Below are 23622 nucleotides of genomic sequence, written 5' to 3'. Positions count from 1 at the left end.
TAACACCTAGCCCAATAAATTTGCTATTTAGGGTATGATCTAGGCCCATTTAAAGGCCCAGTTAAGTGCCATCTACCTAAATTGGGCGACTTAGCTGACTTAATAGTAAGGGATGAATGAAAATGAACAGGCCCATTAGTGGCCCATTATCGCTCCGCTATCTACCTTATCTGTTTCTCCCGCCGTCTCTGTACACTCTTCTTCATCAATGGGGTCTCGCCGGAGAAGTACCTTAGCGTGTGGGACAACGATATAGCTGAGCGGAGTAATTTCTTAGATAATATGTTTTCATTTTCTTCCCCGCTGCATCTCCGTGCCAGAGTGTGAGTGCTTAACTGTTATCTGCTACGTACCTATTCAATATTATATATCGTGTTTTGATTTGCAAGTACTGTTTTTTTTTTGTGCAGAGGGTTATCGATGGAGATGAAATACCCATTTCAATCTAGAACTCGAAGTGTTCGGTGTTTCCCAACTGCAGTTTACTGGAATCTCAAAGAACCCATCATGTTCAGGATTTCAAACTCACTTTCTTCTTTGAATTCTATCAGAGAATTGGAATTTAAATCTTCTGCTACTGTACGCTCAATGTACAATGTAGTTGAGAATCACAGCAGAGAAGACAAGCAACGTATTTTAAAGATGCAGGCTATGGAGAAAGAGACTGAAGCTGCTGATATCAAGATGAAGGAAGAGGAAAGGAGAAGGAAGATTGGGTTAGCAAATAAAGGAAAGGTGCCATGGAACAAAGGAAGGAAACACACTGAAGGTTAGAGATTGTTAATTTTTTTTTTTTTTTTTTTTTTCATTTCTCCTTCGGCTTCGTGAAAGTGAGTTTGATCAACCTTTTAACAGACACTCGAAGACGAATCAAGCAGAGAACAATTGAAGCTTTGAGAAATCCCAAGGTGACGTCAAGTAAGACTCATTCAAATCTGTTTCTACTCGTTTAGATGACAAAACCCACATTGCAAAGTTGAACGAACTCTTTGCCATCTTTTCAGGTTCGGGATAAGATGACTGAGCATCAACAACCACACAGGTAGTTTCTTTGTTGTTTACATGTAAGTAACTGTTTAAGTGTAGATACACACCACAATGAGGCTAGAAAGTTTGTCTCTTCCAGTGATGAAACCAAGGAGAAGATAAGAGCTTCAGTGAAACAAGTTTGGGTTGAAAGATCAAGATCAAAGCGATTAAAGGAGAAGTTCATCTCAGTGTGGTCAGAGAACATTGCAGAAGCTGCAAGGAAAGGAGGAAGTGGTGAAGCGGAGCTCAATTGGGACAGCTACGAAAAATCAAAACGAGTGATGTCATCTGAGCAGCTTCAGTTGTCTGAAGAGAAAGCAAGAACAAGGGAACATACCAAGATGAGAAGAGAAGAAGCCAAGACAGAGAAGATGAGGAGAGTTGTGGAAAGGAAGAAAGAACGCCAAGAGAGAGACCAAAGAGAAGTAAAGACTAGAAAACCAAAGCAGAACAAGGAGAATGCAACCGTTACCTCACGTTCTAAACTGAAGAAGAAACTCACAAAGGTAAAGAAAAAAAAACTATTCCTTGGACGCTTCAGACAGAACAAGAAACTAACTTATGATTCTTTGGTTTTTTGCATGTCTTGTCAGATTCACAAGAAGAAAACAAGTCTTGCTAAAGTCGCTATTGTAAAGGATAGTGTAGTTTCAGTTGCAGCCAAGCTGGAGAATCTGGACTTGGAACTGATAAAGAAAGAGAGAACAAGAGGAGAAATCTCTCTTGCTGATCAGATCCAAGCAGCTAAAAGCCTACGAGGAAATGATATTTTGTCAAGGGTTGGTCTTTTTGCCATGAAATCAATGGACTTCGATTAGTGAATAGTTTATAGAGCTGCTGCCCCCTTTACTTCCTGTTCCACTATATACTGAAGTAAGACTTGAAAGATATAATTAATAAACCAATTATTAACAGACATGTGCTACTTTAACTCATGCAGATTTCATTAAACTAATTCTCAGTCTCTTATACAAACTAGAGTGACAACTGACAGAACACTGAAGCAAAAGAAACTTCTGATAAAAACTGAGTAACCTCCTCTTTTTATTTATAAGACATGATTAAGCATCACACTCAGCGCAAAGCACATTACAATAAAGGTCAACACATCGATAGCTTCATACTAAAACATTTTTTCTTATTAAAGACACTCTTATCTTAGATACTTACTTCACTGAGTTTACACAAGAGTTGCCTTTGCGAGCTGAAGTCCTTTCTCGCGACCATAAAACTTCTCCACGATTGCAAGTGCAAACTCCAACGAGGTTCCAGGTCCCCTGCTCGTTATGAGATTACCGTCCACCAATACTCTATGCTCGATGTGACTCTGGTCCGACAATTTGTTGCACATTGCTGGATAAGCTGTCGCCTTCTTACCCTAAACAAACATTCATAAAAATGTTATGAAGGTGAAAACAGTAGAAAGGTTACCAAACATTTCATATGATCACTCTCTACTATTAGTTACCAATGTGTATTTCTCTCTCGCTTTCTCTGTACCTTGAGTAAACCGTGTGGCTCGAAGACCAGAGCAGGAGATGCACAAATAGCCCCATATGGTTTGTTTGATTCCGCCTGCTTCTTTAACATATTCACTAGCTTATCTGAAGTTGCAAATGCTTCAGCGCCACCGAGACCACCCTGTGAATTAAAGAAATTTATCATGTTGATTTAATTCAACTACTTGACATTATATATTCATCTGTCGTTTGAAGAAGTTAGCACTCACAGGCAACACAATCAGATCGTATGAATTCTTTTCAGCCTCATCGAGAAGCACATCTGCCACTAGCTTGACTTTACGAGATGCTACCACTTCCAAACTGTTACCAAGAGCAGCAACGACAACATTTGCTTTTGCCCGTCTCAGAACATCAATGATCGCAACAGCTTCCATTTCCTCAGAGCCATCTGCAATGGGCACAAGAATCTGAAAAGGAAAACCAAATGACTCTCAGTGAACAGAAAAATGTTAAAACAAAACATATACATAAGCAAAAGTGTGCGCTGTTTTGCCAGTCAACTTTTTCGTTTAGATACTCATCATATAACCACCTGAAGTAGCAGAAGCTACCAAATTATCTCACATTACAACTCAAATTAACCATCAAAATAGAACTCTTGCAAGGCAATAGTAGTAAGTTACCTGTGGGGTATTCTCATACGACCACTTTATTTGGTTAAGCTCAGTAATAGTGTACTCATCACCAGGGTTGGGACGCATCACCTGATGTCAAAAGGGAAGAAGAGAGTGTAAGGGGATACCACGGAACAACGAATATGCTACCAAAGAATCGTTTTTTCCTTGTGGAAATATGAAGTTCATGTATCCTATAGCTTTCAATTATATGTAATCTCTCAAAACCAGCCAACGGGAACAAATGCTGGAAATTTCAGCCTTTTACAGACCTCAGATTCAAGGCAATCCCATTAATAATGAGGTAGAAAAAAGGTTACTCCCTTATATCAAGTTGCAGCCCTAACATTAGTAACATGTCATTACAGAGCATCACATTATAAACAGCTACATAAACTAACAGTACCCTTCTTTGCCAAGGACTACATTTCCCAATATGTGGATTTGATGTGAGGTTTGATAGAAGAAGACATACCAATGGAGCAGAGACTTCAGCAGCTTTCTCTTTCCCAAAAAGTTGCTCCACAAGCTTGACAGAGAACTCCATAGTAGTTCCAGGCCCTCTACTGGTCACTATCCTCCCATCAATTTCCACTCTCGACTCAACAGCTATTGCACAGGTTGCTCCAAGCTTCTCCATAAAAACTGGGTAACATGTTGCCTACAAGTAACAAATATGATTCATACACCCAAAATACAAACTCCAAACAAATAATTTCTTGGATACAAATCACTGCATACATACTTTTTTACCCTCTAGCAGACCCCAAGTACCAAGCGCCAACGCCGGAGCACAACAGATAGCAGCGTTAACCCGTCCATCTGCGTCTTGTTTCTTGACCATATTCTCCAGAGGTTTACAGTTCTTAAGAGTCTCTCCCCCAGGTAGTCCTCCCTTCCACCAAACAATATCACACAAAAAAACAAAATTAGCTACTAAATTCTTAAATGTTTCATAATTAAAATATGAAACTGATACAAGTAAAGCTATGATCTAGCATTAAAAATATGAAACATTATCATTTGCCCCCAAAATTTTAAATGGTTAGCATGTATAGATTACTCAGCCCTAAATTAATTGAAGAAAAAATATATGTATTGATCATTTATCCATAGTCTGTAGCTCCATAAGCTTGCCTTCACAAAGGCATAACAACGATTCTATTCAATCGAATCCTTAATTGCGCAATAACAACGTGTTCACTAGATGGATCCAGAGAATCAGCGACGTACAGGGAGCATGATAAGGTCGAAAACGGAGTCGGTGATATCAGAGAGAAGAGTATCCGCCACCATCTTGATCCCATGGCACGCATCGACGCCAACCTGATTCTCCACGGAGGCCACCGTTACATCCGCGCCGCCTCGCCGCAGCACATCGATCATCACCACCGCTTCGAACGGCTCCGTACCATGCGCAACGGGAATCAAAACCTAGAGCACGAACAAAAAAAACAATCATCAGGAGAAAAGTACAGGATCGATTATAAAGGAAATGAAGAAAGCGATCTTCGTACCTTCTTAGTAGGTGAAGAAGCCATAGTCGCGGAGACGGAGAAGGATCGTCGATTCACGAGAAGAGAAGTTCGTCTCGGAGATGAGAAATGGAGTGACACTAAAGTAGCTGTGACACCACGACGACGACGCCATTGACGAGTAAACACGTGTTTTGGTCGATGGAAGACGGCATGTAGTTTGTTGGTTAAGAGGGAGAACAACGTCCCGGTTCTTAGTTTTATTAATGCACTTGTTGTCGTTTTCCGTGCTTTGGTAAATAATACAACACCTCCCCTAAAGAGAAATTGTTAGTTTGATAAAATCATTTTATATTTTCTAATTTTACCAAAATATAAACCCCAGTTGTGTTTTGCACCTATTTTTATTTTGAAATGAGTTCAAAAAGACTGCTTTTTTTTTTCCGTCAATAGTTTTTTAATTTAAAGAAACGGGCCAAGCCCAGATACAAATTACAACAAAAGCCCACTAAACCTGACGGGCTAAAAATCGTTACACAATTGGGCCCATATCCAGCGGCCCACCTTGAGAAACCCTAGACACCAAGCGGGAGTGAAGCGCGGCCGCCTCGCAAATCCAACAATTCATCGCGTGGACACTTGTCAACATCCTCAACGACGAGGGTCACGTGTCGCGAGATCGTCACGTCTCATCCGCTTCTCTTCCTCACCGGAAATCGAAACTATCGGAACAACCGGCCGCACCGGAACTCCGAAGATTCGAACCTCTTCACCGTCAAGCGCTAATGGGACTCTATTGCCGGAGAGAATCAATCGCCGAGGCGAGATCTCATCCACCCCCGTTCACCGCAACCGCCCAAAGCATGCAACCTGACACAAACCGACGGAGATCTACATCTCCACCGACGCGACCAGAAAAAAAACTCAAAACCGCAACTAGACGCCGAACTAAAAAGAAACAACGGAAAAATCTAAACCCTAAAAGACTAGGGAACGGAAGCCGACGACGTAAAGCTGTGATAGCCTTTACCCCCCGGAAGCTGGATCCGACGACGGCGGAACTAAAGAAGCTTCCCCGCCGCGGAGACAAAGGACCGGCGGCGACGGATCTGTGAGAGCCTCCGTCTCCCGGAGCTAGACCTCGAAACTAAAGACACCCCCCTCCTACCCGCAAGCCACGCCGCGACTTCCGTACCAGAACCACACCGGTTGGTTGCTGATCTGAACTCCGCAAAACGGCAAACGAATAAGAAGAAGAGCGACATGACCGGAAGATTTTACCGAAGGGAAAAGGGCTCCGGCGACGGCACGGACGCTCACGCGCCGGCCGACCGCCGGATCCCCCTTGCAAAGACTTTTCTCTCTCTAACTTTTCTCTCTCGATTGGCTCAGACGTTGTGTTTAGCAAACGTTGTTGTTCAAAAAGACTGCTTTTGCATCATGTGAAAATCATACAAATTTAAATATTTATACATTGTACAATTAATACTGTGTGTACTGTTATACTGTGGTTTGATAAACAGTCGACTGTTTAATTGTGGATTTTGAGATTGCAAATAGTTGAAAGAAAGTCAAATTGATTTTCTTTTCTTTTTTGATAAAGTCGGTTTGATATGGATTTGGATTAGCAAATCTTATATAATACGCTATATATATAGACTAAAGTGAAGACAATAAAAACGGCCAGTCACAATTTTGACATGGAATTTTCGTAGCATAATGAAAAAGCAAATACAGTTTTGCAACAAAACGAGAAACAGGGCAAAATGTGTAAAAAACATGGCAAATTACTACAAAATTGCTACGGTAGCCACGATCTTACCGTGAAAATATCATGGTAAATTTGCAACAAAGGTAAAACGTAGCAGTTCGTGTGAAAGTTTGCTATGTGCTACGTCTTAACCGTAGCAACAAATCTTTGCAATAGAATATTATTGAAGTATTTAAAAATTATCATTTAAATTGACAACATTTTAACTCCCACACAAAACTTTGACAACAACAATATATAGTTAGTTACATTTATTTGACTATATTTTTGACTTAAGAACCCTTTTTGCATCAACAAATAATTTGAACAGCTTTCATCAAGGCAATGGTGTCTAGGCGGCTCCAAGCTGATGGTGATCATTTAGATGAACAACATTTGAATCAAACCACACCCGTCTTATCATTTCCTGGGTGGCTTACTGTCGCTCGCCAATTGCTGTCCGACCAGCGGTTCTACCCCTGCCTCTGCTGCAGACCCTAAAAAAAACATAGGACAATCCCAAAATATATAATATCAATCAAAGAGTTGAGATTAAAAATGTGTTTATATAGATTATTTGCATCAGGATATTAGCGGTACCTGTCGACGTGGCTGGTTCCGTGTTGGATTGGGACTTAGCATTTTGACTCCTCTTACAGAAAATAGCCAAAAACACTGATGAGATAGCTGCAAAGGCAGAGGCCAACGAAGCGCTAAGAATGACTCGTAACTTGGGCTTGGGTTTCCCCTGCTGTGTTGCTGTTGCAGCTTGCTTCGCTGCCTCAAATTTTAAACGAGCGTCTAGCAAAGGAGCAAATGGTTTAGGTTACATTTATAATCATCATATGTTACTTTAATAGAATAAGAAATGAAAATTATTATACTTATATAAATTATTAATACTCAGTTTGTATATCTGATTAATTATAGAAATGAATTAGCTAAAAGTAACTACAGAACAGAAATGGATACAAATTGCAAGTACAAACCTTCGTTTGGTTTTGGTTTCTTTTTTTCGCGACCTGAAATAATAACCATGATTAATAACAAAATAAAAAAGGATAGCTTTCAAATGGTACATTTACATCTAATTATCATCACTCTATACATTCTACAATTATAAGAGTCCGAAGATTTTTTTTTGGTAAAACAATTTTTTTATTTGATAAAACGCCGGAACATATTTTTTTTTAACTGAAAAAAAAAGATGTCATGTTTAAGGTTTTTTGGTTATTTTTTAAAAAACAATATGTGTATAAATAAATCTTTAATTACAAAAACAACCTTTGTTACGATCATCATCAGGGTCGTCACCGCTTTGTCCTCCTCCTCCGTAATCACCACCGACACCCTTACTTATCGAATATAGCTCCATAGCGTTGACGATTGGAGGCAACATCGAGTCGCTGGTAGATCGAAAGATCACCTTAGACTGCCAAGTGGCTACGATGTCTCTTACGACCAACTCTGTAACTTTCCCGAAAACCGGTACGATGGGAGCTGAATTTAGTTGCTTGTCGTCCAGAAAAACATTGAACGACCGTTTCATGGTCCGACCTAGACTTTTGGGCTCAGAGAAGTATAGAGCCAAGTAAATCTGCCTGCCAGCTAAGGGTAAGGTTTTGGTAGTGAATGTTATGGTATCTTGCGACAAAGCCTAACATTTGCGGGGGGTTTATTGGGGACCCCGGTGATGTCAATCGATGGGGCTAAGGTTTTTAACTCGGTGTATCCTGTGTCGTTGGGCTCTAACGGGAACCATAACCTACCGAATGTGTCCCTAAAATAAATTGAAACAAACCAACAAAAGGAACAAAAACAAAAGTTAATTCGGCTGGTGTACAATGAACCTAATAACCTGACAGAATAATCAGCCAAAGAGACTAAGAGCATTTTCAATGGAAAGTTTTTTTATGGAGTTCTCAAAATACATATATGATAGTGATTATTTGCCAAATAGCCAAAAATAAAAATTAGATTTGTAGAGAGATATGAAGAGAAGCTGAGATTTTGGTTAGTTAGTGAATTTATGTTTTTTTATGGTTAATAAAATATAATTTCCCTTCATGTTATGTATTTTGACAACTCTACGGAGAGAACTCTCCATTAGGGATTGTTCTAATAAGCCAACGAAAGTGTGATTTTTTTTATTAAGAACTCATACTGCAAGATGTAAATTCAGACAGTCCACCAAAATACACAAAAGAGAAAGAAAAAGAAATGTTAGTCCATCTGAAAGATTAAAAAAACGACATTTATAAGACCATTTATAATATTCAGGCACTTAAATAGAATTGTCAAATATAAATTGAGTGCTAACTCGTACCTTTTAACGTTTTTGAAACCATACAGATCTAGATTTCTGCGGAGGAGACCTTCGTCAGGTCCAACACCGTCGTACATGTCAGCATCCAAACCGTAAACTTCAATGGAAGATATAAAAGGAACATCTGACTTAGACGTACGGATGAGGCAAACGCTGATATCCTCACTGGCCGGAAAATATATCACCTCCGATATAAAAATCGCCCTATTATTGAGCTGCGACACATTAGTAAATACAACATTGTCACGGTGTTTCCCGTCGTAAACAACGTCGAAAGAGGGCGCCGAGGAACGATCGTCGTAGTTCCCGTAGAAAAACAATGTTCTAACGAGTGTTTTACGGCTTTTTGTCACCGGAATGTTGCTGTAGCAATTTTTATTACCTGAGGGGAAGAACCGGAGGGTGTTGAGCGGATTCTTTAGACTATTTCCGAATGACTTACCGGTGGTGGTGAAGCCTTTGTCTCCGGCCCATAATTTTACTTTGTCGGAGTCCAAGTAGGATTCTGATGCTCCACAGTCGATGTTTATAGCTAATGATAAGTATGAAAAAAAAAGATTAGAGATAAGATTTAATTGAATAGATCAACTTTAAGATAAAATAAGATTAATATGTATGAAATATAAGGAATTTTATTTGTTAATACATTTTGAGAGGGAAAGGATTGGGGAGGAGAGAGACAGGAGAGTGAGAAGAAGAAGCACTGCCATGATCAACATTCAACAAGTTACTTAGTTTACATGCACTCATACGCACGTAATATATATATGGTTTACTTGACTTATAATAATATTATGGGTCTCGCGGTATGTTAGTTGATTATTGACTTTGTCGACTACGAATGATCCTTCTAACTATTATTGAACGTAAGTTTAGACTATTCTTCAGTGTGGTGTAATTTTTTATTTTCTTGACTCATAGAATGTACATTTTATAAGTCAGCGGCTTTTGTATGGTTGCCGTCCATTACATTTATTTCTTTTTTGGTACTAAATTTTAATAAAAATAAAACGAATTGGGCCCACTACTTGGAAAGAAACAGCCATGTTCATCCAAATTTAATTTATACATAAATTCCTGCATATATATGATGGTATAAGTGTGGATAGATCTTGTGTTCAGATATTTAGATTGTTCAAGATAAGAACTGATTGGTTCTGAGTAGATATATTTAAAAATTGAAAGACTTCCACTGTTCTTTTGGTCCATTTCGTGCTGTTCCCAGTTTTGTTTATAAATATCTAAAAAGTTGGTATGATTTAGGGACTCTATGATTTAATATGTATATTTATTACTTGAAATATCTGAATTTTAAAATTATTTAAGCATTTGAAATACATTCGAAATATGAAAAGATTAAAATTATTAGAAATAGCAAAATATACTAAAATATAAAATAAAGTGAATAATACTAAAATATACTTGTAATATCAAATATGATTGTTATTAAGATTTTTACTTGTTGTGATTTGAATCCTCCACAAAAAAAAAATCTAATAAGATTTCTGAGTGTGTATATGTTAAAGTGAGGTTTAGAGAAAAATATACTATATATTATTTTGGACAATACTACTAACAGTGATAGTTGGGAAAATATTGAAAATGATTGGTTCTGGTTTTGTTGTGTGATTACAAGTTTTCTGCATGAGAGATGTTATGTTTATCTCTCTCTATGACTCTGTATATACTCTATACTACGGAGTAGGTCTGAGCATTCGGATCTTCGGATCGGATTCGGATTGGATCATTGCGGATCCGAATTTTTCGGATCTAAGAGTTTAGTATCCGATAGGGTAATTTAAAATTCTCGGTACGGGGTCGGTTCGGATTTTTCGGGTCCGGATCGGATCTTAGATAGTTGGACCCAATAGGGTAATTAGAGTTTGTCGATTCGGATTCGGTTCAGTTACGGATCGGGTTCTGTTCGGGTCTAACCCAAAAAATACCTAAAATACATAGAAAATACTTGAATATATTTAAATACTCGAAAATATGATAAATTTTATCTAAAATCTGATCCAAAGACATAAAAATATCCAAAATTTTATCCGATTATCCTAATTATATTTTTGAAAATCTAGTTTTTTATCCGAAACCCAAAACTATACCCAAAAATAAAAATTTGAAACTTAAAAAAATACCTATAATACCAAAAATAAACTGAAACACCCATATATATATAATATTAGAAGTTTCGGATTTTCGGGTAACCCACTCGGGTTTTGGGTTCGGGTCGGGTCGGGTTCAAGATCCGCGGGTCCTTTATAAAAGACCCAATAGGATAATAAGATCGGGTCGGTTTCGGATCAGATCGAGATTTTTTGGATCGGTTTCGGATCGGTTCCTCGGGTCCGGATAAAATGCCCAAGCCAACTACGGCTTGGACAAGTGAATAGGCTGTAAAATCTTTTAAAGCCCAGTGAAGGCCTGGTCCAGTCCACTCAAATGGTTTCTTTTTTTTTTTTACCTTGATAAATAAGTCATTACACATTAAGTGTAAATACGACCGTTACAAAAAAACTTGTTACCGTTGTGAATAATTTAATTTTTTTTCTTTTACAGCATTAAAAGTTACACTGCCCAATGTAGCGCTCTCATTTAAAATTGGTGCCGTCTACAATTAAGACTGGTTTAAGCACACCAACCCAGTGAAAAATACGGAGGTTTAACCTCTTTTTCTCTCTATCTTCTTCTCTACCTTTGCTCTTCATCTTTCGTAACAGCAAGATGAGTTCAATTATCACCCAGCTGACTCTCTGGTGCGAACTGCCTCACTGCTTCTTCTCCCTCGAAAACCAATCTCGTGTGGAATACTGGGTGAGTAAACGACAATTCTTGATTCCGAACCATCTCAAGAAAATGATCCTTAGGTGTCCCATTATTATTTTTACAAGTAGCTTTGATTTTGTCTGATGAAAGCTTTTTTTTTTAATAAAAACAGACAATGTTGATAACTTCAAAAGGAAATTTTCGGACAGGAGTTCAAATGCCATCGAAAAGAAGATGCAAAAGGGGGCTCCAAGGCCAGAACTGTTCGTTCCTGTATCGTTGCGGTATTGTCACTATGCTTTTAGTTTATTTGACTTTTTAGGTTTCCACTAATTTTCTTTGTCAAAGACTACTTTTCATTTATCAGCAGCTATTGTTTTTTTTTTTGTATTCATCAGGTAAATAAGGAAGAAAAAGCACATTAAACGTTCTGTAATTAAAAGTGTGGTTGGGACAACATCTGTTTGTGAGTTGATTACTTTTTTTTTTCTTTGGTATTTTATATGAAATGTTTACTTACACAGAGCTTTGATTGAGGTTGATGATTGTTGAAATTAGGTTGCTCAGGAACAGTGCAAGTTTAGGAGGAAGCGTCAAGGAACAAAACAAGGTGAAGATTGTGATCCATCCTATGTTCCGTTTTGACTGGTGAGTCTCCCTCAATTTCTTTATACAATAAATTGTTGTTTATTCACTCTCGAGCAAAGCTCTGCGGAATATCTTACAGAGAGAAACCAGTCACTAACACTCTTTCCTTCATCTCAGAGCCTATCGAAAGATGTCGCATCTCTCTTCGAGATATCTCTACTTCCTCGACACAAGTCTTGGCCCAAGAAGATATGGGCTTTGAACAAGGTCTTTTTCTTGAAAACTCATTTTTTTCACAATTTTTTGGATTTTAAAGCTAATTTAAAATATTTTCCAAATAAATGTATTATCATATAAAATATTTTCAGATTTAAGATTAATTTTTAATTATTTCAATAAATAAAAATATTAACAATACAAAATATTTTAAGCTTACACATTGTAGATTATACTAAAATTACTGTTATTGACTAAACAATGTATTTTCATTTTGGAAAAAGTTCGTTAGAGGCGAGTGTTTAACATGTTTTTTTCGTATTGTGAATGAATTTCAATATGTTGAAAACAAACCAAGCTATTGCACCCGGTCTTTTCCGTTGGCGGTGTGGATGTTTAACATGTTTTCTTCGTATTGTGAATGAATTTCAATATGTTAAAAAACAAACCTAACTATTGCATCTAGTCTTTTTTCCAAAATGAAAATGTATTGTTTAGTTAATAATAACACTTTAAGTAAAATTTAAAATTTGTGAAAATATTTAGATTACACTAAAACTATTATTATTAACTAAACTTAAAATATTAAATTTAAAATAGTTTCCCAATAAAATATTTTCAGATTTAAGATTAATTTTTAATTATTTCAATAAATAAAAATATTAACAACACAAAATATTTTAAGCTTACACATTTTAGATTATACTAAAACTATTGTTATTGACTAAACAATATATTTTCATTTTGGAAAAAGTTTGTTAGAAGCGAGTGTTTAACATGTTTTTTCGTATTGTGAATGAATTTCAATATGTTGAAAACAGACCAAGCTATTGCACCCGGTCTTTTCCGTTGGCGGTGTGGATGTTTAACATGTTTTCTTCGTATTGTGAATGAATTTCAATATGTTAAAAAACAAACTTAACTATTGCATCTAGTCTTTTTTCAAAATAAAAATATATAGTTTAGTTAATAATAACACTTTTAGTAAAATTTAAAATTTGTGAAAATATTTAGATTACACTAAAACTATTATTATTAACTAAACTTTAAATATTAAATTTAAAATATTTTCCCAATAAATGTATTACCATATAAAATATTTTCAGATTTAAGATTATTTTTTAATTATTTAAATAAATAAAAAATTTAACAATAGAAAATATTTTAAGCTTACACATTTTAGATTATACTAAAATTATTACTATTGACTAAACAATTTATTTTCATTTTGGAAAAAGTTCGTTAGAGGCGAGTGTTTAACATGTTTTTTTCGTATTGTGAATGAATTTCAGTATGTTGAAAACAAACCAAGCTATTGCATCCGGTCTTTTCCGTTGGCGATGTGGATGTTTAACATGTTTTCTTCGTATTGTGAATGAATTTCAATATGTTAAAAAACAAACCTAACTATTGCATCTAGTCTTTTTCCAAAATGAAAATATATTGTTTAGTTAATAATAACACTTTTAGTAAAATTTAAAATTTGTGAAAATATTTAGATTACACTAAAACTATTATAATTAACTAAACTTAAAATATTAAATTTAAAATAGTTTCCCAATAAAATATTTTCAGATTTAAGATTAATTTTTAATTATTTCAATAAATAAAAATATTAACAATACAAAATATTTTAAGCTTACACATTTTAGATTATACTAAAACTATTGTTATTGACTAAACAATGTATTTTCATTTTGGAAAAAGTTCGTTACAAGCGAGTGTTTAACATGTTTTTTCGTATTGTGAATGAATTTCAATATGTTGAAAACAGACCAAGCTATTGCACCCGGTCTTTTCCGTTGGCGGTGTGGATGTTTAACATGTTTTCTTCGTATTGTGAATGAATTTCAATATGTTAAAAAACAAACCTAACTATTGCATCTAGTCTTTTTTTCAAAATAAAAATATATAGTTTAGTTAATAATAACACTTTTAGTAAAATTTAAAATTTGTGAAAATATTTAGATTACAATAAAACTATTATTATTAACTAAACTTTAAATATTAAATTTAAAATATTTTCCCAATAAATGTATTACCATATAAAATATTTTCAGATTTAAGATTATTTTTTAATTATTTAAATAAATTAAAAATTTAACAATACAAAATATTTTAAGCTTACACATTTTAGATTATACTAAAATTATTGCTATTGACTAAACAATTTATTTTCATTTTGGAAAAAGTTCGTTAGAGGCGAGTGTTTAACATGTTTTTCGTATTGTGAATGAATTTCAGTATGTTGAAAACAAACCAAGCTATTGCATCCGGTCTTTTCCGTTGGCGATGTGGATGTTTAACATGTTTTCTTCGTATTGTGAATGAATTTCAATATGTTAAAAAACAAACCTAACTATTGCATCTAGTCTTTTTCCAAAATGAAAATATATTGTTTAGTTAATAATAACACTTTTAGTAAAGTTTAAAATTTGTGAAAATATTTAGATTACACTAAAACTATTATTATTAACTAAACTTAAAATATTAAATTTAAAATAGTTTCCCAATAAAATATTTTCAGATTTAAGATTAATTTTTAATTATTTCAATAAATAAAAATATTAACAATACAAAATATTTTAAGCTTACACATTTTAGATTATACTAAAACTATTGTTATTGACTAAACAATGTATTTTCATTTTGGAAAAAGTTCGTTAGAAGCGAGTGTTTAACATGTTTTTTCGTATTGTGAATGAATTTCAATATGTTGAAAACAGACCAAGCTATTGCACCCGGTCTTTTCCGTTGGCGGTGTGGATGTTTAACATGTTTTCTTCGTATTGTGAATGAATTTCAATATGTTAAAAAACAAACCTAACTATTGCATCTAGTCTTTTTTCAAAATAAAAATATATAGTTTAGTTAATAATAACACTTTTAGTAAAATTTAAAATTTGTGAAAATATTTAGATTACACTAAAACTATTATTATTAACTAAACTTTAAATATTAAATTTAAAATATTTTCCCAATAAATGTATTACCATATAAAATATTTCCAGATTTAAGATTATTTTTTAATTATTTAAATAAATAAAAAATTTAACAATACAAAATATTTTAAGCTTACACATTTTAGATTATACTAAAATTATTGCTATTGACTAAACAATTTATTTTCATTTTGGAAAAAGTTCGTTAGAGGCGAGTGTTTAACATGTTTTTTTCGTATTGTAAATGAATTTCAGTATGTTGAAAACAAACCAAGCTATTGCATCCGGTCTTTTCCGTTGGCGATGTGGATGTTTAACATGTTTTCTTCGTATTGTGAATGAATTTCAATATGTTAAAAAACAAACCTAACTATTGCATCTAGTCTTTTTCCAAAATAAAAATATATTGTTTAGTTAATAATAACACTTTTAGTAAAATTTAAAATTTGTGAAAATATTTAGATTACACTAAAACTATTATTATTAACTAAACTTAAAATATTAAATTTAAAATAGTTTCCCAATAAAATATTTTCAAATTTAAGATTAATTTTTAATTATTTCAATAAATAAAAATATTAACAATACAAAATATTTTAAGCTTACACATTTTAGATTATACTAAAACTATTGTTATTGACTAAACAATGTATTTTCATTTTGGGAAAAGTTCGTTAGAAGCGAGTGTTTAACATGTTTTTTCGTATTGTGAATGAATTTCAATATGTTGAAAACAGACCAAGCTATTGCACCCGGTCTTTTCCGTTGGCGGTGTGGATGTTTAACATGTTTTCTTCGTATTGTGAATGAATTTCAATATGTTAAAAAACAAACCTAACTATTGCATCTAGTCTTTTTTCAAAATAAAAATATATAGTTTAGTTAATAATAACACTTTTAGTAAAATTTAAAATTTGTGAAAATATTTAGATTACACAACTATTATTATCAACTAAACTTTAAATATTAAATTTAAAATATTTTCCCAATAAATGTATTACCATATAAAATATTTTCAGATTTAAGATTATTTTTTAATTATTTAAATAAATAAAAAAATTAACAATACAAAATATTTTAAGCTTACACATTTTAGATTATACTAAAATTATTGCTATTGACTAAACAATTTATTTTCATTTTGGAAAAAATTCGTTAGAGGCGAGTGTTTAACATGTTTTTTTCGTATTGTGAATGAATTTCAGTATGTTGAAAACAAACCAAGCTATTGCATCTGGTCTTTTCCGTTGGCGATGTGGATGTTTAACATGTTTTCTTCGTATTGTGAATGAATTTCAATATGTTAAAAAACAAACCTAACTATTGCATCTAGTCTTTTTCCAAAATGAAAATATATTGTTTAGTTAATAATAACACTTTTAGTAAAATTTAAAATTTGTGAAAATATTTAGATTACACTAAAACTATTATTATTATCTAAACTTAAAATATTAAATTTAAAATATTTTCCCAGTAAAATATTTTTTAATTTAAGATTAATTTTTAATTATTTCAATAAATAAAAATATTAACAATACAAAATCTTTTAAGCTTACATATTTTAGATTATACTAAAATTATTGTTATTGACTAAACAATGTATTTTTATTTTGGAAAAAGTTCGTTAGAGGTGAGTATTTAACATATTTTTTCGTATTGCGAATGAATTTTATTATGTTGAAAACAAACCAAACTATTGCACCCGATCTTTTCCGTTGGCGGTATGGATGTTTAACATGTTATCTTCGTATTGTGAATAAATTTCAATATGTTAAAAAAAACTTAACTATTGCATCTAGTCTTTTTCCAAAATAAAAATATATTGTTTAGTTAATAATAACACTTTTAGTAAAATTTAAAATTTGTGAAAATATTTAGATTACACTAAAACTATTATTATTAACTAAATTTAAAATATTTTCCCAATAAATGTATTACCATAAGAGCTGATATACATTATTATAAATGTAAAATTTCTCAATTTTTTATAATTATAGTTGCTAAATAAGTAAATATTAAATGCTAGTAAGCAAGCACCCACCAAAGCGTTAAAAGTTAAAGTAAAAGAGGATTTAGAGACAAACCATGAAACCAGTTTGCAAGATTTGCTCAATCGATTTTTCGATTCTTGGCACTGAGGAATCTTTCTCATTAATCTCGAAACTGACTAAAGTTAAAAAGAAACTATATAATAAACGAATATCAAATACCAATACCTATAAAATTGTGGAACATATAATAACAATTATTCTTTCGATGAATTTTGATAGCACCGCCTTTGTGGTATTCCACAAAATATTGACGCGTTTGTTCAATTTATAAGCTTCGTCGATTTATTCTATTAAAAGGGAAACAGTCTTAAAAATTTTACTTATACAACGTTATTTGAACTATTTTCTAAGAGTTAATAATTTATGGTCCTACTTAAATTTCTCCTAACAATATATTTTCATAAATTTCTCTTATTTTCTTTAGATATTATAAGTGTGCTATTCCTATATTTATGGTAACTACTATATTACCTTTTATAAATCTCACCCCTTGATTATAAATTTTTCCATTTAGTTATTGATATCTTATATACGATTTACTAACCAACATTTTTTTTGATGCAATAATATATAAACTCGTGGGTCCATAAACTAATCTATTATGTATGTGACCATATATATATTATATAATATTTATTTTAATTTTTAAATTCATATCTATATAAAACGAATTGTATTGTGCATATCACCATTAAATAATATATGTCATTTGAATTAAAATAGTCTGGTAAGTAATACATGTATTTAAAAAATATGAGTTAATGAAGTATGATAAATAATTATCACAAAATCATGTTTTACTATAGAACCGATCAAACTTAGTAGTATATTATATTATTTCCAGTTCATAAAAAACGATATTAACATATAAGTACTGAACAAATTTGAAAAAATGCATATGAAGTTAGTTAAAAATTATCCTCGGGCCAACTTATTTAATTGAGTTTTTACTATAATTAGGATACAACCACTTAAACTATATTATGGAAAATTAAAAAATACAAATAATTTAGAAAATATTGCTCCATATTCTCTCATTTTTTTATAAAAAAAATAAGTTGACTTGATTTTTACTTATGAATCACAATTACTAAAATCCAAAATAATGATTAGTATTTTTTTTGGGCAACAAATAATGTTTAGTATAAAAGATGCTCAAATACAAGTCCACTTCTGTAATTCAATTTAAATAACAAAATAAATTTACATATATTATTTGAGTTTCAAGCTTGCAGGTTTCCGCGGGTTATTCAATCATATATTATATACTAAACACATTGAGATTGATATAAACTCTTCACTATACCTAAGTTAAACAAAAAAATTCTCTTTTGAAAAAGTATTAATCCCGTGCTTCAAAGTTTGATTCAAAAGTTTGAATTGAGTTTTGAAAAAAATATCATCCAATTTATATAGGATTTTATCAGGTCAACCAATATTAGATAGCGGGTTAATGATAGTTTTTACGTTTTTACCGACTTTTATCAGATTTTTATATATAAGGTTTTAACAAAATTCAGACCAGATTTATATGAATCACCTGATTTACTTTTGGGACTGTAGGTTTGGTTCAGGTATGAAAAAACTGCTAAAACTATTAAAAATTCTACAATATATATAATATTAGATTAGCCCAAAATCTGCCAAGTAAATTTTTTGTCTCATCAACTCAACAAATATAAATCTTATAAAATACACACAAAATGCAACGATAACGTTGTAACATAAGAATACACATATAAAATCTAAAATAAACTATTTGATAAATTATATAATTTTAAACTAAATGTTTTTTTACTTTTTCGATATAATAACACTTTATAACTTAATAATATACTTCAAAACATCAAAACCAAAATAATAATTCATATCAAACAATATTCTTAATCGGAAAAAACTCGCATTTTTGAACCGCGGATCAAAATCTAGTATTTAATTACTGGTCGAAATATCTTATCTAAACCTATTAAAAACGTACGATCAAATGACCCAAAAAAAATCTTTGAACAACGCGTTACGCGTCAATGTTTCCGTCGTGATAAACAAGGATCGTTTCACACACTTAGCTAGTTAATTTCTCTGATAATTTTTTTTTGCTAGAATTTCTATGATAACTAGTCAGCAGAAATACCTTAAATAACTATTTAACCTAAAATTGTACAAAACTCCCAAAGATCTTAGCAGATAAACAAGGATCGTTTCACACACTGTATAGAAAAGTTGGTGGTCGATGCATGTGAGCGTAGAAGACAGGGAGACATAATGCTGGATCGTTCATAGACCAGCAATACATTAAAAAACGATGCTTATGCCAATGTAGTTATTATATTATATAAATAAAAATCTGTATGTAGCAAACAAATCAAATATTAATGCAATTCCATCTTTTGGACAACTAGAATATTTCACTATATCACAAATTCAACATTCCAATATTACGTTGTCATCATTATTAGTAGACTAAACAATGCATATTGTAAACCATAAAATATTAACATATTTTGTTCAAAAAAAAATAAACATATTATATATAAAAAGCTAAACAATACTTATATAAATAATAAAATATTTACATATTATATAGAAAAGTAGATAAATATTCAATGGACAACAGCTAAGAGATACCTCTGTGTTTCTCTGAACTAATATCGACAAAAACTCAAAAGACACAGAAAACATTACAACAACACCACACTACTTCGCTACTTCAACCAAAAGGCCCACAACTTTTCCTATCTTCCAAATTAACCCCATAACTTTCCGAAATTATCAAATCACCCTTGAGGACCACCACCGTCCGAGAGATAGACCTCACATTGTATCGAAGTTTTACCAATCTTAAACCCTGGAACCACCGTGAACGCAACACGTGGCTCTGCCTCCTCCAACCCTTCCTCTGCAACACTTCTCATATACACTTCAGAGAATCTACAACCTTTGGGCACTCGAAAGATCTCAGCTTCACGCTCAAAAGAGAAAGCCAAGCAATGCAGAAGCCAAACCCTTTTCGCCATTTCAAGAAACCCAGAGCACAAGCTCGTCTCAGGGAACTCACCAGCAGAGACCTGGTTCCTCAAATGCAGATGTCCGAAGAGAGCTTCCTCCATCTTGGGATGTATGAGCTGCAAGAACTTGATCCTGCAGAACCTAGCGAATCTTGATTTAGGCCTTGCTTTCAAGTAATCTTTAGCTTTCATCGACTTGAGCTCTGTAAACCTCTCAAAAAACACTTCCCTCTCCTCTGTTCTGCTCTGTTTCTCCTCTGTTTTGCTCTGTTTCTCCATCTTCTTGAAGCTTCTTGCGGTTGAGAAGTATGGTAGATGGAAAGCTTCGAACATTACGTTGGACACAAAGTGTTCGAAAGCGAAACACTTGTGGTCTTGCTTGTAATAAAACACACCGGGCTGGATTGAGTTCACAGCCATTGAGATATCCCATTTAGCGAGCTTCATCTGTTCTATCATAAGCCTGACGAATCCTCTCGTGGATTTGACTGTGTGTTGCAGATAAGCAACGAAGTGCGTTGGATTCAGCGCAGAGAGGTGAAGATTCTCTAAAGGATTGCAAAGTTGTCCGCTTTGGTCAAGTCTCTTCTCTGTCAACTTGTTCTGTTTCGTCAGATCCTCAAGCTTCTCTCTCAGAAACAGAGTTTCAGAGTCTTTGAGCTTGTACTGAGACTCAAGCTTCTTCCCCATTATCTCATACGTCTTCAGTAAACTCCTCAGCTCTTGAATCTCAGCCAGAACTAGAGTCCTTTCTGGATTCGGATCGATTTGTTTCTTTAAGAAACATTGTTTTAGCTCAGACAAAGTCTTCAGCTCGGAGACCACCAAGTTGTCTGCTTTCTGAATCCCAATTGCGTCATATGGAGACTGAGAATGCTGTAGCTGCGCGTAACCAGCTTTGATGGAAGAGACCGTAGCAAAAAGCTTAGCAAGAAGAGCTTCTAATGTCAGAGTTCTCTCATACTCTTCCTCAAGCTTGTAGAAAGACTCAGACAACTTAACATTGTTTGTCTTCTTCATTTCCTCTTCTGGAGCAACACCTGTTAGCTTATGGATGTTGAGAACTTTAGCAAACGTGCGTCTGAATTTACCCTTGGGAGCAACAATCACTGGCCTCACAGTCTCCATCTGTGGATCAATCACAGAGAAAAGCTTAGCAAAGAGACAATAGTGTCAAGAACACAGTAACAACAATCAAGACAAGAAAACACCACAAAAGGGAATTAAAAAGAACTTGTAATGATGAATGTTTTGATGCATAAAAGAAAAAGAGAAACAAGCTTTAATACTTGGATCAAGGACCGTTAATGGAGGGCCACAAGCTTCTTTATGAAATATTCTCCAAATAGGACTTGCTTTATGTGAAGAAACTATATTGAAAAAAACTCAAAGTAAAAGGATGTTTCCCTCATAAAATATCTATTTAACAAAAGAGAGATCTATAACATATACATGCATATAGTAATACAATGGATCCTGCATTAAAATATTCAGCAAGAGTTGTGAAGACTTCATGGTTCATGCTCAGAAAATGGAAAATGCTATATTTTAATCTGTGGGACTTTTTAGTCAAAATGTGCTGCTACAGGGAAAAATATATATATATATATATAATAAAAGATTGCACCCACATAATCTCTGCAAAAAACACATGACTAATGCAGAATAAAAATCCATCTCTCTGAAAAGAAACATTGAAATAACCAAACAAATCTGTATTTACCAGTACAATTATATATTATACACACACTATAGTGAAACCTTAAAAGCAAATGCATGGGTAAAAAATTTGATTTTTAACCATTTTGAAACAACAGGACAACCTTAAAGCCTTAGAAAACCCCACCAAACACATTTAATACAAATCAGAGACAAGACCCACAAAACCTATCTCTTTATTGTGGTTTCAGACTCAAAACGCACTAGCAACAGGCTATGTCCCTAACCAAACAGACCCTTAAGTCATTTCTCATCTACAAACCCTTAAGCAGAGTGTTAATGAGAGCTGAAGATTTGAACACAACCAGTGTGGTTCAGATTTTACAATCAAAGTTTGAAAATTATCCAGAAGCAAAGTTTCATCACACAGACAAACATATAAATAAAGTCAAAGGCTGTACCTTGCCAAAGTTCAAAGCTTCTCTTCTTCTACTTTCTCTTTCTCACTTCAACATAAGAGTAAATCTGAAGAAAAGAAACTTGAGAATCAGACCAAACTCAACCTCTGCTTAAAACCGTGCAGACTAAACTAAATTACAAAGCAAACTCAAGAACAAGGAAAGAACATACAACTCAAATGAGAAAATCAAAACTTTTTTCTTGTTTTTTGCTGAAAAGAAGTAAGTACTTAAACCCTTTTTGAGAATGTATATATATATATGAACAGAAAAACAATAAAAAAAATAGAAATTATTGTTATTAGCTAACAACAATGGTGTGATTAGGCCCACTGCAAGCGGCATGAAGCTTACATTGTAATAATAATAAATTTACAGAAAAGAAAATAAGAACTTAATAATAGAAACGAATCATCCACCAGAAACCCACATGAGAGTTACCAACAACACTTTGATTGGAGAGAAAATAATGATAATAATAATAAAGACACTCACCAAAACTAGATCTGTCTGTTTATTGTACCAACTATACTGTCTCTCTGGGTCAAAGGCTCGAGAGGAGAGAGAGAGAGAGTAAGCGTTCGATGAGGAAGAGACAGTGAGAGAGGCGAGGAAGGAGAGTACAAGTTGTAGAGAGTGTATGATAATGTGAAATGGCGGAAAAGGGTAATGACAGAGAGAAAACAGAGCATTGGGAGTTTCAAACTTGTTTTCCGGAAATACCCTTGAGAGCACATGGTATTTACACCGGCCGTTGTGACGAGATCTCGAGATGCGCGAAGGGTGTTTTTGGTCTTTGTCTACAAAATATTCGTAGCCATATGCTACTAGACTGTTAGATTTGGTTGGGCCTGTTATTGGGCTCGTAAATGAGCTCACTAAGAGATCAGCTAAAACTTAGCGTTTTTAATTGGGCTTAATTGTTTCCAACCTGACTATAAAATTTTCAGTTTTCATATGTAGTTATATCATCATCTATATTTATAAAAAATGTAAATAAATAATAGATTTCTACAATGTAATTTATCCAACAAAAAGAATATTTTGACTTATTTTAAAGATTTTGAAAGTTTTTAAAGGTAAATAATTGTTTAAGGTTGCCAAAATTGCATTTCAACTAAAAGTTTTCAGTCAACAAAATAGGTTTTAATGTTCAAAACAACTTGTGTATCTTTGTTATATTCTGTCATTAAATTTGGTCCCCCAAATTTTTTTAA

At 33.2% G+C, this 23622-nt stretch overlaps 4 protein-coding genes, 1 long non-coding RNA gene and 1 pseudogene across 8 annotated transcripts; 2 read left to right on the top strand and 4 right to left on the bottom strand.

Annotated features, from left to right (window-relative positions):
- The first annotated feature begins 151 nt into the window (after positions 1 to 151).
- On the top strand, positions 152 to 1945 carry LOC106345921 (DNA ligase 1-like). The gene is made up of 6 exons (XM_013785140.3): positions 152 to 323; positions 411 to 769; positions 856 to 908; positions 1005 to 1042; positions 1127 to 1535; positions 1623 to 1945. The coding sequence occupies exons 1-6, from the start codon at positions 283 to 285 to the stop codon at positions 1845 to 1847; spliced, it is 1125 nt and encodes a 374-aa protein (XP_013640594.1). The 5' UTR covers positions 152 to 282; the 3' UTR covers positions 1848 to 1945.
- Positions 1946 to 2043: 98 nt separating this feature from the next.
- LOC106345920 lies at positions 2044 to 4831 on the bottom strand (annotated as a pseudogene). The gene is made up of 8 exons (XR_007340071.1): positions 4684 to 4831; positions 4400 to 4600; positions 3912 to 4061; positions 3642 to 3827; positions 3176 to 3256; positions 2759 to 2959; positions 2530 to 2670; positions 2044 to 2407 (listed from the first exon to the last, which is right to left on the bottom strand). The product of XR_007340071.1 is annotated as a protein DJ-1 homolog B-like (transcript).
- A 1725-nt stretch (positions 4832 to 6556) lies between these two features.
- Positions 6557 to 8024, bottom strand: BNAA06G01010D. Its single transcript, XM_013785141.3, has 4 exons — positions 7676 to 8024; positions 7381 to 7413; positions 6992 to 7192; positions 6557 to 6888 (listed from the first exon to the last, which is right to left on the bottom strand). Exons 1-4 carry the CDS (start codon positions 7938 to 7940, stop codon positions 6812 to 6814), a joined length of 576 nt encoding a protein of 191 aa, XP_013640595.1. The 5' UTR covers positions 7941 to 8024; the 3' UTR covers positions 6557 to 6811.
- Positions 8025 to 8026: 2 nt separating this feature from the next.
- LOC106349617 (uncharacterized protein At1g24485) lies at positions 8027 to 9427 on the bottom strand. The gene is made up of 3 exons (XM_048734920.1): positions 9364 to 9427; positions 8718 to 9249; positions 8027 to 8171 (listed from the first exon to the last, which is right to left on the bottom strand). The coding sequence occupies exons 1-3, from the start codon at positions 9425 to 9427 to the stop codon at positions 8027 to 8029; spliced, it is 741 nt and encodes a 246-aa protein (XP_048590877.1).
- A 1626-nt stretch (positions 9428 to 11053) lies between these two features.
- LOC106345923 lies at positions 11054 to 16164 on the top strand. The gene is made up of 5 exons (XR_002664833.2): positions 11054 to 11534; positions 11659 to 11770; positions 11885 to 11952; positions 12045 to 12134; positions 12252 to 16164. It is a non-coding gene; the product is annotated as an uncharacterized LOC106345923 (long non-coding RNA).
- A 3650-nt stretch (positions 16165 to 19814) lies between these two features.
- LOC106345925 (protein GRAVITROPIC IN THE LIGHT 1) lies at positions 19815 to 23158 on the bottom strand. Of its 3 annotated transcripts, XM_013785142.3 has the most exons (3): positions 22901 to 23158; positions 22409 to 22472; positions 19815 to 21416 (listed from the first exon to the last, which is right to left on the bottom strand). In XM_013785142.3, the coding sequence occupies exon 3, from the start codon at positions 21414 to 21416 to the stop codon at positions 20058 to 20060; it is 1359 nt and encodes a 452-aa protein (XP_013640596.1). In that variant the 5' UTR covers positions 22409 to 22472; positions 22901 to 23158; the 3' UTR covers positions 19815 to 20057. The 3 variants fall into 3 exon arrangements, with proteins under 3 accessions (XP_013640596.1, XP_022576214.1, XP_048637711.1); XM_022720493.2 differs by lacking the exon at positions 22409 to 22472 and having other exon boundaries at positions 22901 to 23083; XM_048781754.1 differs by lacking the exons at positions 22409 to 22472; positions 22901 to 23158 and adding an exon at positions 21578 to 22333.
- Between the last annotated feature and the right edge of the window lie 464 nt (positions 23159 to 23622).

Source organism: Brassica napus, chromosome A6 (genome assembly GCF_020379485.1).
Source record: "Brassica napus cultivar Da-Ae chromosome A6, Da-Ae, whole genome shotgun sequence".
NCBI classification, from domain to species: Eukaryota; Viridiplantae; Streptophyta; class Magnoliopsida; order Brassicales; family Brassicaceae; genus Brassica; species Brassica napus.
This window is presented reverse-complemented; position numbering and strand designations above follow the sequence as displayed.